This window comes from Aquarana catesbeiana, linkage group LG04 (assembly GCF_042186555.1).
Source record: "Aquarana catesbeiana isolate 2022-GZ linkage group LG04, ASM4218655v1, whole genome shotgun sequence".
NCBI lineage: Eukaryota > Metazoa > Chordata > Amphibia > Anura > Ranidae > Aquarana > Aquarana catesbeiana.
In genome coordinates this window covers 463812653-463828894 of record NC_133327.1, presented here as the reverse complement: position 1 = coordinate 463828894, position 16242 = coordinate 463812653, and the positions used below count along the sequence as shown (strand labels likewise).

At 45.2% G+C, this 16242-nt stretch overlaps 1 protein-coding gene across 1 annotated transcript in view; it reads left to right on the top strand.

Moving 5' to 3' along the window:
- Positions 1-16242, top strand: part of CEBPZ (CCAAT enhancer binding protein zeta) — a 259115-nt gene that overhangs the window by 112944 nt on the left and 129929 nt on the right. Inside the window, exon 6 of the mRNA XM_073627558.1 lies at positions 3304-3357. Coding sequence (XP_073483659.1) covers positions 3304-3357 — 54 coding nt within the window. The remainder of the gene's footprint in view (positions 1-3303; positions 3358-16242) is intronic.

Genomic DNA, 16242 nt, shown 5'->3' with positions numbered 1-16242 from the left:
GAAGTCTCTGTTACAGGAACTGATGCAACAGAAGGTCATTTCCCAGGTTCCAAAAGATCAAGAGGGGAAGGGGTTTTACTCCCACATTTTTCTGGTCAAAAAGCCATCAGGAAGGTTCCGCCTGATTCTCAATTTGAAGGTTCTAAATCGATCCATAAAATACAAAAAAATTCAGGATGGATACGATTTTCTCAGTGAGGAACTTGCTAACCCCCAAATGTCATATGGCTTCCATCGATTTGAGAGATGCCTATCTCCATATATCAATAGCGCCCCCATCACAAAGGTTCCTGCGTTTCGCAGTCAATCTGGGGGGGGGGGGGAGAGATTTGGCACCTGCAGTTACGGGCTCTGCCTTTCGGCCTTTCCTCCTCTCCCAGGGTATTCACAAAAGTGATGGCGGAATCTTTGGAGCCCCTGAGGCTGAAGGGGATTTCAATAGTACCCTATTTGGACGACCTGCTACTGTTTGCAGACTCAAAGGGTCAAGTAGAGGTCAACCTACAGACAGTTCAAACACATCTAAGAAGTTTGGGCTGGCTTCTCAATCTTCAGAAGTCAAACTTAATACCATCTCAAAGGGTAAGGTTTCTGGGGTACGAAATAGACTCGATAGAACAGAGAATTTTTCTACCCCAGGAGAAAATAGAAAAGATGCAGTTGACCCTGAAAACGCTTCAATCCAACGCAGAGATCTCTGTAAGACAAGCCATTTTCACTCTGGGACTGTTGACAGCGGCAATTCCTTCGGTACAGTGGGCCAGGTTGCATGCCCGTCCTCTGCAATCGGATATTCTGATGAATTGGTCATACCAGGAACCTCTGGAGAAGAAATTCAACATGGGGGCTAGAGCAAAAAGATCGCTCTGGTGGTGGAGGAACCAAGGAAACATTTCAAAAGGGCTTCCTTGGGTCTTTCCGGTAACCAGAAGGCTGACTACAGATGCCAGCGCATGGGAATGGGGAGCTCATCTGGAAGAAAAAACGATTCAGGGAGTTTGGACCAAACCAGAAGCGAGAAGATCTTCAAATTGGAGAGAGTTAAAGGCTGTTCACCTAAGCCTCCTCTCCCTCCGGGAATTTCTAGTGAATCAACATGTCCAAATATTGTCAGACAATATGACGGCAGTATTATATTTAACAAATCAAGGGGGCACAAAAAGCAAAACCCTAATGGGTCTAGCTCATCAGATCCTAAGATGGGCAGAGAACAATGTGGCCTCTCTATTAGCAGTCCATCTGAAGGGGACGGAAAACACCTTAGCAGATCTCCTCAGCAGGAAAGAAATAAGGGAAGCAGAGTGGTCTCTCAATCAGGAATTATTCGAAACAATTTCCAGGAGTTGGGGTTATCCCCAGGTGGACCTCTTTGCAAAACAGGAAAATGCAAAAATACCAGTCTTCTTCTCTCTTCAGAGACAGGATCAAGCTCTCGGAGTAGATGCGTTAGCTCACAAGTGGGACTTCCATCTGTCCTACGTTTTTCCCCCGTTTCAACTGATACCAAAGGTGTTAGCTAAATTCAGATTGGAGTCCACGGAGCTAATATTAATAGCTCCTTATTGGCTGAAAAGACCCTGGTTTTCAACCTTGATGAACCTCTCAGTGAAACCTGCTTGGAGATTACCAATCAGGGCAGATCTGTTGAGTCAGGGCCAAATTCTCCATCCAGATCCAGCTTATCTCAAACTAACAGCTTGGTTTCTGAAGAACAAATCTTAAGACAGAAGGGTTTATCAGAGAAGCTTATTTCTACCCTTCTTGCAAGTAGAAAAAAAGTGACAAGAGACATTTACTTTAAAGTCTGTAAGATCTATAATTCTTGGTGTTCCAGTAAAAACTTTTATTTTCATACCACATTTTTAGTTTTGGAATTTCTTCAAGAGGGATTGGAGAAGGGGTTAGCAGCAAGTACGCTCAAGACGCAGGTAGCTGCTTTATCAGTTTTTTTGGAAAGAACCCTGTCGGGAACCTTTTAATAATCAGATTTTTTAGGGCAATGGCAAAAGTAAAGCCTAGACCTGTTATTAGTTTTCCCAAATGGGATTTATCTTTAGTTCTTCAGGGACTAACTAAGGCACCGTTTGAACCCATAGAAGAGGCATCATTAAGTTTCTTGTCATTAAAGACTATTTTACTGGTAGCAGTAACTTCCGCACGTAGAATTAGTGAGTTACAAGCCCTTTCAATTAAAGAGCCCTTTATGAGATGTCTACAGGATAGGGTAGTCTTAAGGACAGATCCAGCATTTCTACCAAAGGTGGCTTCAGTTTTTCACCGTACACAGGAAATCATTCTCCCTACCTTTTGTCCTTTACCTTCGGGGGCAGGAGAAGAAGCTTTCCATACTCTTGATGTCAGGAGGTGTCTGCTTAAATATCTGGAAGGAACAAAGGAAATCAGAAAGTCATCTTCACTCTGTTTTAATGGAAGGTACTCACAAAGCAAGTAAAGCTTCCAAGAGCACCCTCGGAAGATGGTTAAAGCAAGCCATTAAAGAGGCATACAAATCTTTGGGTCTGGAACCTCCGGAAGGGGTATTACCTCATTCTACTCGAGCAGTGGCGGCATCATGGGCAGAAAGGGCCGGGGCATCTCCTGAGCAAATCTGCAAGGCTGCCACATGGTCCAGTTTTTCGACCTTCATAAGGCACTACCGCTTGGATCTACTATCAGCCTCGGACCAATCCTTTGGTAGGAAGGTTTTGCAGGCAGTAGTCCCACCCTGAAGTAAGTTTCTCGGTTATCCTCTCCAAGGTGCTGTTCTGAAAGGCGAAGGGAGAAAACCTTATTTAGACTTACCGGTGACGGTATTTCTACGAGCCTTTCAGGACAGCAGCCTACTTCCCTCCCTTGGTTATCGTATGTAAAGTATAATTATAGGACCTGGTAATTGTCTGATTATATTTTCCAGCATGTCGGAGGATTTCTCGGTAACAACTGACGGCATGGTGGAAGCAGCTGCTTTTTAAAGGGGCGTTGTCACACAGTGTTTCCTGTCTAAGAGGTGGAGCTATGCTCTCTCCAAGGTGCTGTCCTGAAAGGCTCGTAGAAATACCGTCACCGGTAAGTCTAACTAAGGTTTTTTTTTTTTGTTTTTTTTTTAATTAGTCGATTTCTCAAAATAATTGTAGGTCTCTAGGTATTTCGTTTTTGTGGACTCCTCCTTTTAAGATGCATATTTCTACTATTGTTTTTGCTAGTTTTTGTATAATTTCTTAGAAATTTTAAAAAACACTTTCAATTTATTTATTTAAAGGCCACCTTTGTAAGTTCCTAAAACAGTTTTTCTTTTTTCTACAGCTTTCCGATCACTTTCATCCATCTGTCGCACTCTTTGCAAAGACCATCCTGGAGGTGAGAATGCACAATGCACAACATAATTTTAAACCGGTTTTTATGCATGCGGTTCCAAATTGTGTTACAGTACTATTAAATCCAGTAACTATGTGATGTAGAAGTTTCATAAAGGAAACAAAAAATCTTGTCAAATCCTCCCATTTGTTTCTCACATGCTCTACTTCCCAGACATTGAAGCCTACATTGGGAGGGTTTCAGCAGAGAAGCTACACTGCTAATTCAGAAAGCAGTGGGCAGGGCTAGGTGTGGCCAAGTGCTAATTAACAAGCTGCAGACTTGTGAATCAGCAGTGACAGTGCTGATAGGCACTACCCATAGTGCAAGCAGGCATTGCCTACATGAGAGAGGCAACTCTGAATTCAGGTGCAGTACAATATTTTTGCTACACCATTACAGAAAGCATTATTGGCAGGATTAAAAGGTATTTGTGGGACTTTGCAGGGAGTTTAAGAATACTGTAAGTGCAGATGCACTTAAAATTAGGTCCTGCAGCATATTTATTGTTTTAATGGAAGGTTTTTTTTAGTCAGGGGTGCCCAACCTCTGGCTGTGCCTTCAGATGTGGCCCGCGACCTCCTGCTCTGGCGTGTCGGCAAGCTCAGATCGCAGGTTCCCAACTTGCCATGCCAGAAGCATCATTGTTAAGAATGGAGCTAGTGGTAGAGGAAGCGTTTGGCTGCAGTAGAAAGCAGAGCCGATGCTTCAGTATAGCGCCAGCTCCTGTCACAGGGGGATTAATACCATAACCAGATGCACTCTGCCTGGGACAGCAACAGCCTGGGACAGATACCTGCAGGAATCCTGAGGAAAAAGTGAAGAGGCCATTTTTTTTTCTTTTTATAAAATCAAACCGCAATGGGCATATCTGTTCTCTACACTGGTTTCTCTAGGCTGCTTTGAAACAAATCCGTAGGTGCAGATATATATTGATATAAACAGACTTGTGTCCATTTACAACTGCCTGTCTCCAATCGGATTCACAAAAAACTACAGAAAGGCATACGTCTCCTTCAGTCGGGGCGGATCGGATCAGGAGGCCCATGGAGTAGAGTGGTCCGTGCCCAGTTTACAAGTCGCTTAAGTGGTCCTTGCTCTTCAAAAAGTTTGGCACCCCTGGTCTTAGTTCTACTTTTAGTCTTGGAATTAACCACTTAAGGACCGCCTCACGCCGATGTACGTCGGCAAGGCGGCACGGGCAGGCAAAATCACGTACATGTACGTGATTTGCCTCCCGCGGGTGGGGGGTCCGATCGGACCCGCCGCCCGAGGCGGTCCCGTTTGGTCCCCCGGCGATCGGAGATGAGGGGGAGGCCATCCGTTCGTGGCCCCCCCCTCGCGATCGCCGCCGGCCAATCAGATCACTTCCTTTGCTGCTGTATGCTAAACAGCAGCAAAGGAAATGATGTCATCTCTCCTCGGCTCGGTATTCCGTTGCAGCGCCGAGGAGAGAAGACATCAATGTGAGTGTACCAACACTACACAACACAGTAGAACATGCCAGGCATACAAAACACCCCGATCCCCCCCCCGATCGCCCCCCGATCCCCCCCCCCAATCACCCCCCCCCCTCCCTGTCACAAACTGACACCAGCAGTTTTTTGTTTTTTTTTGTTTTTTTTTCTGATTACTGCATTGGTGTCAGTTTGTGACAGTTACAGTGTTGGAACAGTGAGTATTACCCCCCTTTAGGTCTAGGATACCCCCCTAATAAAGTTTTAACCCCTTGATCACCCCCTGTCACCAGTGTTGCTAAGCGATCATTTTTCTGATCGCTGTATTAGTGTCGCTGGTGACGCTAGTTAGTGAGGTAAATATTGTTTTAACCCCTTGATTGCCCCCTAGTTAACCCTTTCACCACTGATCACCGTATAACCGTTACAGGTGACGCTGGTTAGTTCGTTTATTTTTTATAGTGTCAGGGAACCCGCCGTTTATTACCGAATAAAGGTTTAGCCCCCCGATCGCCCGGCGGTGATATGCGTCGCCCCAGGCAGCGTCAGATTAGCGCCAGTACTAACACCCACGCACGCAGCATGCGCCTCCCTTAGTGGTATAGTATCTGAACGGATCAATATCTGATCCGATCAGATCTATACTAGCGTCCCCAGCAGTTTAGGGTTCCCAAAAACGCAGTGTTAGCGGGATCAGCCCAGATACCTGCTAGCACCTGCGTTTTGCCCCTCCGCCCAGCCCACCCAAGTGCAGTATCGATCGATCACTGTCACTTACAAGGCACTAAACGCATAACTGCAGCGTTCGCAGAGTCAGGCCTGATCCCTGCGATCGCTAACAGTTTTTTTGGTAGCATTTTGGTGAACAAGCAAGCACCAGCCCCAGGCAGCGTCAGGTTAGCGCCAGTACCGCTAACACCCACGCACGCACCGTACACCTCCCTTAGTGGTATAGTATCTGATCGGATCAATATCTGATCCGATCAGATCTATACTAGCGTCCCCAGCAGTTTAGGGTTCCCAAAAACGCAGTGTTAGCGGGATCAGCCCAGATACCTGCTAGCACCTGCGTTTTGCCCCTCCGCCTGGCCCAGCCCAGTCCACCCAAGTGCAGTATCGATCGATCACTGTCACTTACAAAACACTAAATGCATAACTGCAGCGTTCGCAGAGTCAGGCCTGATCCCTGCGATCGCTAACAGTTTTTTTGGTAGCGTTTTGGTGAACTAGCAAGCACCAGCCCCAGGCAGCGTCAGGTTAGCGCCAGTACCGCTAACACCCATGCACACACCATACACCTCCCTTAGTGGTATAGTATCTGATCAGATCAATATCTGATCCGATCAGATCTATACTAGCGTCTCCAGCAGTTTAGGGTTCCCAAAAACGCAGTGGTAGCGGGATCAGCCCAGATACCTGCTAGCACCTGCGTTTTGCCCCTCCGCCCAGCCCACCCAAGTGCAGTATCGATCGATCACTGTCACTTACAAAACACTAAACGCATAACTGCAGCGTTCGCAGAGTCAGGCCTGATCCCTGCGATCGCTAACAGTTTTTTTTGTAGCGTTTTGGTGAACTGGCAAGCACCAGCGGCCTAGTACACCCCCGGTCGTAGTCAAACCAGCACTGCAGTAACACTTGGTGACGTGGCGAGTCCCATAAGTGCAGTTCAAGCTGGTGAGGTGGCAAGCACAAGTAGTGTCCCGCTGCCACCAAGAAGACAAAAACAGGCCCGTCGTGCCCATAGTGCCCTTCCTGCTGCATTCGCCAATCCTAATTGGGAACCCACCACTTCTGCAGCGCCCGTACTTCCCCCATTCACATCCCCAACCAAATGCAGTCGGCTGCATGAGAGGCATTTTCTTTATGTCCTCCCGAGTACCCCTACCCAACGAACCCCCCCAAAAAAGATGTTGTGTCTGCAGCAAGCGCGGATATAGGCGTGACACCCGCTATCATTGTCCCTCCTGTCCTGACAATCCTGGTCTTTGCATTGGTGAATGTTTTGAACGCTACCATTCACTAGTTGAGTATTAGCGTAGGGTACAGCATTCCACAGACTAGGCACACTTTCACAGGGTCTCCCAAGATGCCATCGCATTTTGAGAGACCCGAACCTGGAACCGGTTACCGTTATAAAAGTTAGTTACAAAAAAAGTGTAAAAAAAAAATATATATAAAATAAAAAAAAAATTGTTGTCGTTTTATTGTTCTCTCTCTATTCTCTCTCTCTATTGTTCTGCTCTTTTTTACTGTATTCTATTCTGCAATGTTTTATTGTTATTATGTTTTATCATGTTTGTTTTTCAGGTATGTAATTATTTATACTTTACCGTTTACTGTGCTTTATTGTTAACCATTTTTTTGTCTTCAGGTACGCCATTCACGACTTTGAGTGGTTATACCAGAATGATGCCTGCAGGTTTAGGTATCATCTTGGTATCATTCTTTTCAGCCAGCGGTCGGCTTTCATGTAAAAGCAATCCTAGCGGCTAATTAGCCTCTAGACTGCCTTTACAAGCCGTGGGAGGGAATGCCCCCCCCCCCCACGTCTTCCGTGTTTTTCTCTGGCTCTCCTGTCTCAACAGGGAACCTGAGAATGCAGCCGGTGATTCAGCCAGCTGACCATAGAGCTGATCAGAGACCAGAGTGGCTCCAAACATCTCTATGGCCTAAGAAACCGGAAGCTACGAGCATTTTATGACTTAGATTTCGCCGGATGTAAATAGCGCCATTGGGAAATTGGGGAAGCATTTTATCACACCGATCTTGGTGTGGTCAGATGCTTTGAGGGCAGAGGAGAGATCTAGGGTCTAATAGACCCCAATTTTTTCAAAAAAGAGTACCTGTCACTACCTATTGCTATCATAGGGGATATTTACATTCCCCGAGATAACAATAAAAATGATAAAAAAAAAAAAAAATGAAAGGAACAGTTTAAAAATAAGATAAAAAAGCAAAAAAATAATAAAGAAAAAAAAAAAAAAGCACCCCTGTCGCCCCCTGCTCTTGCGCTAAGGCGAACGCAAGCGGCGGTCTGTCGTCAAACGTAAACAGCAATTGCACCATGCATGTGAGGTATCACCGCGAAGGTCAGATCGAGGGCAGTAATTTTAGCAGTAGACCTCCTCTGTAAATCTAAAGTGGTAACCTGTAAAGGCTTTTAAAGGCTTTTAAAAATGTATTTATTTTGTTGCCACTGCACGTTTGTGCGCAATTGTAAAGCATGTCATGTTTGGTATCCATGTACTCGGCCTAAGATCATCTTTTTTATTTCATGAAACATTTGGGCAATATAGTGTGTTTTAGTGCATTAAAATTTAAAAAAGTGTGTTTTTTCCCCAAAAAATGCGTTTGAAAAATCGCTGCGCAAATACTGTGCGAAAAAAAAAAATGAAACACCCACCATTTTAAATACCATGCCTCTCAGCAAATAGCTTGGGGTGTCTACTTTCCAAAATGGGGTCATTTTGGGGGGTTTTGTGCCACCTGGGCATCCCATGGCCTCCGAAACGGTGATAGGCAGTGAAGAGTAAAATCAAAAATTCACGCCCTTAGAAATCCTGAAGGTGGTGATTGGTTTTCGGGGCCCCGTACGCAGCTAGGCTCCCAAAAAGTCCCACACATGTGGTATCCCAGTACTCAGGAGAAGCAGCTGAATGTATTTTGGGGTGCAATTCCACATAGGCCCATGGCCTGTGTGAGCAATATAGCATTTAGTGACAACTTTGTGCAAAAAAAAAAAAAAAAAAAAAAAAGTGTCACATTCCCGCAACTTGTGTCAAAATATAAAATATTCCATGGACTCAATATGCCTCTCAGCAAATAGCTTGGGGTGTCTACTTTCCAAAATGGGGTCATTTGGGGGGGTTTGTGCCACCTGGGCATTTTATGGCCTCCGAAACTGTGATAGGCAGTGAAGAGTGAAATCAAAAATTTACACCCTTAGAAATCCTGAAGGCGGTGATTGGTTTTCGGGGTCCCGTACGCGCCTAGGCTCCCAAAAAGTCCCACACATGTGGTATCCCAGTACTCAGGAGAAGCAGCTGAATGTATTTTGGGGTGCAATTCCACATAGGCCCATGGCCTGTGTGAGCAATATATCATTTAGTGACAACTTTTTGTAAATATTTTTTTTTTTTTTTTTGTCATTATTCAATCACTTGGGACAAAAAAAATAAATATTCAATGGGTTCAACATGCCTATCAGCAATTTCCTTGGGGTGTCTACTTTCCAAAATGGGGTCATTTGTGGGGGTTTTGTACTGCCCTGCCATTTTAGCACCTCAAGAAATGACATAGGCAGTCATAAACTAAAAGCTGTGTAAATTCCAGAAAATGTACCCTAGTTTGTAGACGCTATAACTTTTGCGCAAACCAATAAATATACGCTTATTGACATTTTTTTTACCAAAGACATGTGGCCGAATACATTTTGGCCTAAATGTATGACTAAAATTGAGTTTATTGGATTTTTTTTTATAACAAAAAGTAGAAAATATCATTTTTTTTCAAAATTTTTGGTCTTTTTCCGTTTGTAGCGCAAAAAATAAAAACTGCAGAGGTGATCAAATACCATCAAAAGAAAGCTCTATTTGTGGGAAGAAAAGGACGCAAATTTCGTTTGGGTACAGCATTGCATGATCGCGCAATTAAAAGTTAAAGCGACGCAGTGCCAAATTGGAAAAAGACCTCTGGTCCTTAGGCAGCATAATGGTCCGGGGCTCAAGTGGTTAAAGGTGCATATCCTCAAACACTGATTGTTCAAATTTGGTAACAGGAGGCTAGAGTAGGCCGATTATTATTCATTGTACAAGCAATAGGCTAAGGGTTATTAATTAAAAAAAATCCTTGCGCTATTTTGTTGTGTGACAGAAAAAAGAATGAATATATAGAGCAGCTACCACTCGACGGTGCAATCACCACACTTGACAAACAGATATAGTGCGGCAACGTCCAGCGTGGGAGTGCATTTAAAAAGCTCCATTTTGCTGACTGCAGCTGATGGGGGGACACAAGAGCAGAAGGGGGCATGTAAGTGGTGACACGAGCATTCCCTTGGCACATTTACTGAAGCATCAGGCTGAGCATTAATAGCAGCGGCAGTTGCTGGACTATTTGCTCAAGCAGTGGGTGCAATTTCTTCTGGTAGTACCTCTGCATTTGTGCATCGGGCTATGGTCAGAAGGGGAGGTAGAAACACCCCAAAAAAGGGCTCATAAGTGTCTCCCTCAAGCTCTAAGAAGCTTAGTCTCATCTCTACAATGGCATCCTCCCCTGAGAGATCTGAGGTGGTTGGTCAGAGTGAGCCATCGGGGCTGTCAAATGTTGCAACTGTTTCCAACGCTGCAGCCCCTGTCTATATTACTGAAGAGGTTTTTTCCTCAGCTATGATAGGATTGGAGGTAAGGTTAGCGGCTTTAATTGTATCTTACCAGAGTGGGACAAAACGCGAAAGGTCCCCTTCTTCTACCCGGGACCCTCAAACAGAGGAACTGGGGGCAGGAGAAGACAAATGTCCCTCAGGGGACCGTGAAGAGGCTGATGACTCCTCTTCTGAGGGTCCAAATGCAGAAGGATCTCCTTCAGCTTCACAATCTGAAAGATTGATGGTGCAATTTCTTACTGAGTTGGTCCGCTCCACTTTTATGCTACCCTTAACTGAGTCAGTTGTTAAGCCCACTTCTTGTTTGGGTTCGCAAAAGCCTCCTTAAGCTGTGCATGCCTCTCCTGTCCATTTATTGCTGGAACAGCTTATGTATTCTGAGTGGGATCACCCAGATAAGCATTTTTTTCCTCCCAAAAAGTTTTCAACACTTTATCCTATGGAGGAAAAATTCACTAAAAAGTGGGAGATGCCAGCAATTGACGCTGCTATATCCTCTGTGAATAAAGTTTGACTTGTCCGGTAGACAATGCTCAAATGCTTAGGGATCCAACAGATAAAAAATTGGAATTCCTGTTAAAAAAACGCATTTTCTCTGGCAGGTTCAGTGACTTAACCTGCAGTGGCAGCAATTGGTGTATGTCAATCGTTGAAAGACCAGTTTAAACAGGTGCTCAAGGTTATCCCCGATCAGCAGGACCAGGATTTAGCCGAGCTACCAGGTGCCTTATGTTTTGCAATAGACGCTATGAGAGATTCTATTCTTAAGGCCTCACGCCTTATGCTTGGGCTGGTACATATGCGTAGAATACTATGGTTGAAAAATTGGTCAGCCGAAGCCCTTTGCAAAAAGCTCCTGGCTAGTTTTCCTTTCCGCTGTGAACGGCTGTTTGGGGATGATTTGGATAGATTCAAGAAGTTTCTAGTGGAAAAAGTACACTTTTGCCAGTTAGGAAAAGGAGTAAATGTCTTTCATTTACACAAGCTCCTTCTCCAGTGCCAGGGGCATCAGCCTCTAGGCAGTCACGACGGCCTCCACCGTCAATTTCAAGAGGTAAACCTCAGGGTCAACCCCAGGGACAAAAGAGGTCCTGGGTGAGGAAACCTAAAAAACAAAATACTAAAGCCTCCTTATGAAGTGGCACCCCCGCTCGAGTGGGGAAGACTTCTGCAGTTCTCAAGGGTCTGGCAGGAAGAGTGTCGAGACAAATGGGTGACTTCCTCAATAGCTCTAGGGTACAAGCTAGAGTTCCGATAGTCCCCGTCGTTTTCTCAGATCAAATGTTCCCAAGAATCCAGAGAAAAGGAAGTCTCTCTTTGAAGCATTGGACCGTCTTTTGTCTCAAAAAGTGATCTTGGTGGTCCCCAAGCAAGAGCAGGGATTGGGGTTTTATTCAAATCTTTTCACGGGGCCAAAACCAAATGGAGATGTCAGACCCATTCTAGATCTCAAAGATCTAAACCAGTTCCTGAATATCCGTTCTTTTCGCATGGAGTCAATTCGATCAGTAGTCTCCATCCTACAAGGAGGAGAACTGGCGTCAATCCACATCAAGGATGCATACCTCCATGTGCCTATTTTCCCCACTCACCAGAAATATCTACGTTTCGAAGTAGAAAATCTTCATTTTCGGTTTGTAGCTCTGTCTTTCGGTCTAGCTACTGCACCTTGAGTGTTTACAAAGGTCCTGGCCCCTCCTTTAGCCAGATTAAGGGCCCAAGGTATAACGATTATAGCTTACCTACATGATCTGCTCTTGTTAGACCAGTCAGTAATCCGCTTAGACCAAAGTATGGTCACCACAGTCAACTACCTGGAATACCTAGGTTGGATTCTCAACCTACAGAAATCTTCCTTTAAAACCGTCAAGGAGATTAGAATACTTGGGTCTGATCATAGATACAGCCCAGAAAAGGGTATTCTTGCCCCAGGCAAAGATCAGCGCCATAAAGGAACTGATTAAGGTGGTCAAAGCAAAAAAGAATCCTTCTATTCGACTTTGCATGAGGTTGTTGGGAAAGATGGTGGCTTCATTCGAGGCCGTTCTTTATGCTCAGTTTCATTCAAGGCTGCTGCAAAACAGTATCCTATTAGCTTGGAACAAGAAGGTCCAAGCTCTAGATTTCCCAATGTGTTTGTCTCCAAAGGTGCGCAAGAGCCTCAGTTGGTGGTTGATGCCAGCCTTTCGGGTTGAGGAGCAGGCCTGGAAGAGGTGACTGTCCAAGGGAAATGGTCCAAATCAGAAATGACCTTGCCTATCAACATTCTAGAGATTCGGGCTGCGCGCCTGGCCCTGAGGGCCTGGAGGTTCAGGTTACGGAATTGTCCTGTCGGGATCCAATCCGACAATGCCATAGCCGTGGCCTATATCAATCATCAAGGGGGCACAAGAAGTTGTGCGGCCCAAAGAGGTGAATCATATCCTAACTTGGGCAGAAAACAATGTACCTTGCCTATTGACAGGCTTCATTCCAGGAATAGAAAATTGGCAGGCGGACTATTTGAGTCGCCAGCAGTTGTTCCCAGGAGAATGGTCCCTTCACCCTGAGATCTTCCTGGCAATATGCCGAAGATGGGGGATCCCAGACGTTGATCTGTTAGTGTCCAGATTCAACAAGAAGATCGACAACTTTGTGTGGGATGTGCTAGCATGGGGAATAGATGCCTTGGTGATCCTGTGGAATCAGTTCTCACTGATTTATGCATTCCCTCCTATTCTGCTGCTTCCACGACTTCTTCGCAGGATCAAGCAGGAAAGGAAGTCGGTGATTCTTGTGGCCCAGAAGATCTTGGTATGCAGAGATCATAAGAATGGCGTTAGGGGACCCATGGACCCTACCACCACGTCCAGACCTACTCTCACAAGGTCCGGTATTCCATCCTACCGTACAAACGCTAAATTTAACGGTTTGGCTATTGAGACCCACATTCTGAAGTGTGGGCTGTCAAGTTCAGTGGTATCTACCTTGATTAATATAAGGAAGCCGGCCTCTAGAATCCTATATTATAGAGTCTGGAAGGCATATGTTTCCTGGTGTGAATCCAGGGGTTGGCACCCCAGGAAGTATGTCATCGGTAGAATCCTTGACTTTCTGCAAATGGGGTTAGAGATGAAGCTGGCCTTGAGTACTATCAAAGGCCAGGTCTCGGCCTTATCGGTATTATTTCAATGACCACTTGCTTCACATTCTTTGGTCCATAACTTTATACATGGGGTAACGCAGCTTAATCCACCAGTTAGGTCACCCCTGAACCCTTGGGACCTGAATTTAGTTCTGTCAGCATTACAGAAACAACCTTTTGAGCTGATGCAACATATTCCCTTGGTCCTTTTGACAAGGAAACTAGTTTTTCTGGTTGCCATATCTTCTGCAAGAAGGGTGGCTTCTCTTTCTTGTAAAGAGCCATATTTAATTATTCACAAGGATAGGGTAGTATTGCGTCGTCATCCTAACTTTCTACCAAAGGTAGTGTCCCGTTTTCATCTAAACCAGGATATTGTTCTACCTTCATTTTTTCCAGAACCCTGTTCTACGGAAGAAAAGTCACTAAATTCTCTTTATGTGGTGAGAGCAGTCAAAGTCTACTTGAAGGTGCCTGCTCAGATTTGAAAAACAGATGTTTTGTTTGTGTTGCCTGAAGGTCCTAAAAAAGGATCGCATCGAAATCTACTATTTCTAAATGGATTCGGCAAGTAATTGTTCAAGCTTATGGTTTGAAGAGGAAGATTCCACCCTCTCAAATCAAAGCGCACTCCACCAGGGCTGTTAGTGCTTCGTGGGCAGTGCATCACCAAGCCTCCATGGCTCAAATCTTCAAGGTCGCAACTTGGTCTTCAGTCCATACATTTACCAGATTCTATCAGGTTGATGTAAAAAGGCATGATATCGCCTTTGGGTGCAGTGTGCTGCAGGCAGCAGTATAAGTCCTCTGGTCTCATGGTGCCCTACTTTTGTTGTGTCTCCCTCCCATCAGTTGGCATTGTTCTGGGACATCCCACATAGTAACTACTATAGCTCGGTGTCCCGTGATGTACGATAAAGAAAATAGGATTTTTTTTAACGGCTTACCTGTAAAATCCTTTTCTTGGAGTACATCACGGGGCACAGAGGTCCCTCCACTCTTTTAATAGACGTATATTGCTTTGCTACAAAAACTGAGGTACTCCCAGTAGTGGGAGGGGTTATAAAGGGAGTGGACTTCCTGTCTTCGGGTGTGCCAGTGTCCATCACCTAAAGGTGGCCTATAACCCACATAGTAACTACTATGGCTCTGTGTCCCGTGATGTACTCCAAGAAAAGGATTTTACAGGTAAGCTGTTATAAACATGATTATATATATAATTATATATTTATTAAATAGGCTCGTGGCTATATGGCTCGTATAGCTGTGGTCTGAATACTTGTAGGTTCAGTAGTGCTAAGCCAAGTTTTGGGAGTAGTAGTGGGTTGATACAAACTAGGTGACAAAAAATTTCCTAAGGTCGGGGCACGATGGCAAGAGAAGTCACAACCCATTAGAAAGCACATCTATTTGGTCCTTTTTCAACCCTCCAAAAAGATAATAAACAAGGATCACGATTGTATTTATCTACTTGCCTCCCACCCACCGCCAAATGATTGAGGAGTGGTGCGGCTCTCGTTTTGGGATGTCACCCCCGAAAAGCCGCTCTCGTGCACCTGCAGGGGTGCTCAGCGCTGTGCGCGGGATCTCTGTAAAGAGCTGATGACTTGGCTCTTTAACCATGTGATTGGATGTGTCCTATCACAGCTGGTCACATGTAATCGGCTCTTCTCGCCTCACACTGACATCGTGTTTGGCGAGGAGAGCCAATCAGAGGCATCTCCTCACAGGGGACACCAGGATGGGTAATCAGGGCACATCACCAAGTGCTGCACTGGCTCTAAGCACTGTATGTAGCTTCAGCTGTAAGACCAGGGCTTTTTTTCTCAGACAATAGGTGCAGGAACTCCCCCTTTCCAAGTCACCCCTTTTCTCCGCCCCTGCCCACCTCCCCAGTACCGTCCCTTTTAGACAATATAGAACCAAGTATCATTTTGAGGCACTAAGTAATTTGTATGGAATTTGGTAATGATATCAAGAAAAGCAGTAAAATAGATCCCCTGCAGCCAGCAACAATAGATCCCCCTAACAACAATGGACCAGCCACAACAAAATTTCCCCGCCAGCAACAATAGACTCCCGGCAGCATCAACAGATCTCCACACAGCCAGCATTAATAGTCTCTCTGGCTGCCAGCACCAATAGGTCCCCCGCCAGCAACAATGGGTCCTCCACCAGCAACAATGGGTCCTCCACCAGCCACAATAGACCCCCTTGCAAAAATAGATCCCCAGCAGTGAGCATCAATACCCTGCAGCACACCCCAACACCCCTTGCTATTACATACAGTCAGACCAAGAGGTGCCGGAACTGCGTTCCCGCTGAAAAAAAGCCCTGCGTAAGACATAAACTTCCCATCTCACAACTAGAACAAACGAGTCAGTGCTCAGCCATTCATAGGCAGCTTAGTATTCTGTGAATGAATACAAAGCTTCCTCTGATTGGCTGAGGCAGACTCGTGACATCGTGCAGAGGAAGCTTTGTATTCATTCACAGAATACAAAGCAGCCTCTGCGTGACGTCATGAGCCCACCTCTCTGTCTGAGCCAATCAGAGGAAGTTTTGTATTCATTTACAGAATATAAAGCTGCTCCTGAATGGCTGAATGCCGCTCAGACCGATTCTTATTTTGTTCTGGTTGTGAGACGGGAAGTCTGTTTCACAGCTGAAACCCAGCGCTGTGTACTGTATGTAGCTGAAGCAACATGCAGGACATACAGTGCTCAGAGCCATTGCAGCACTGAAGGAAATAGTTTGTTTGGACCAGCTTGGTCCAAACAAACTATTTTTTTAAAGTGACAGGATACATGGAGATCAGCTTTAGGTTCATTAATTGGCAATCTTGGCATTATACGCATTAAAGCGGAGTTCCACCCAAAAGGGGATGTTCCAATTTAAGGACTTGTTCCCCACTCCTCTTG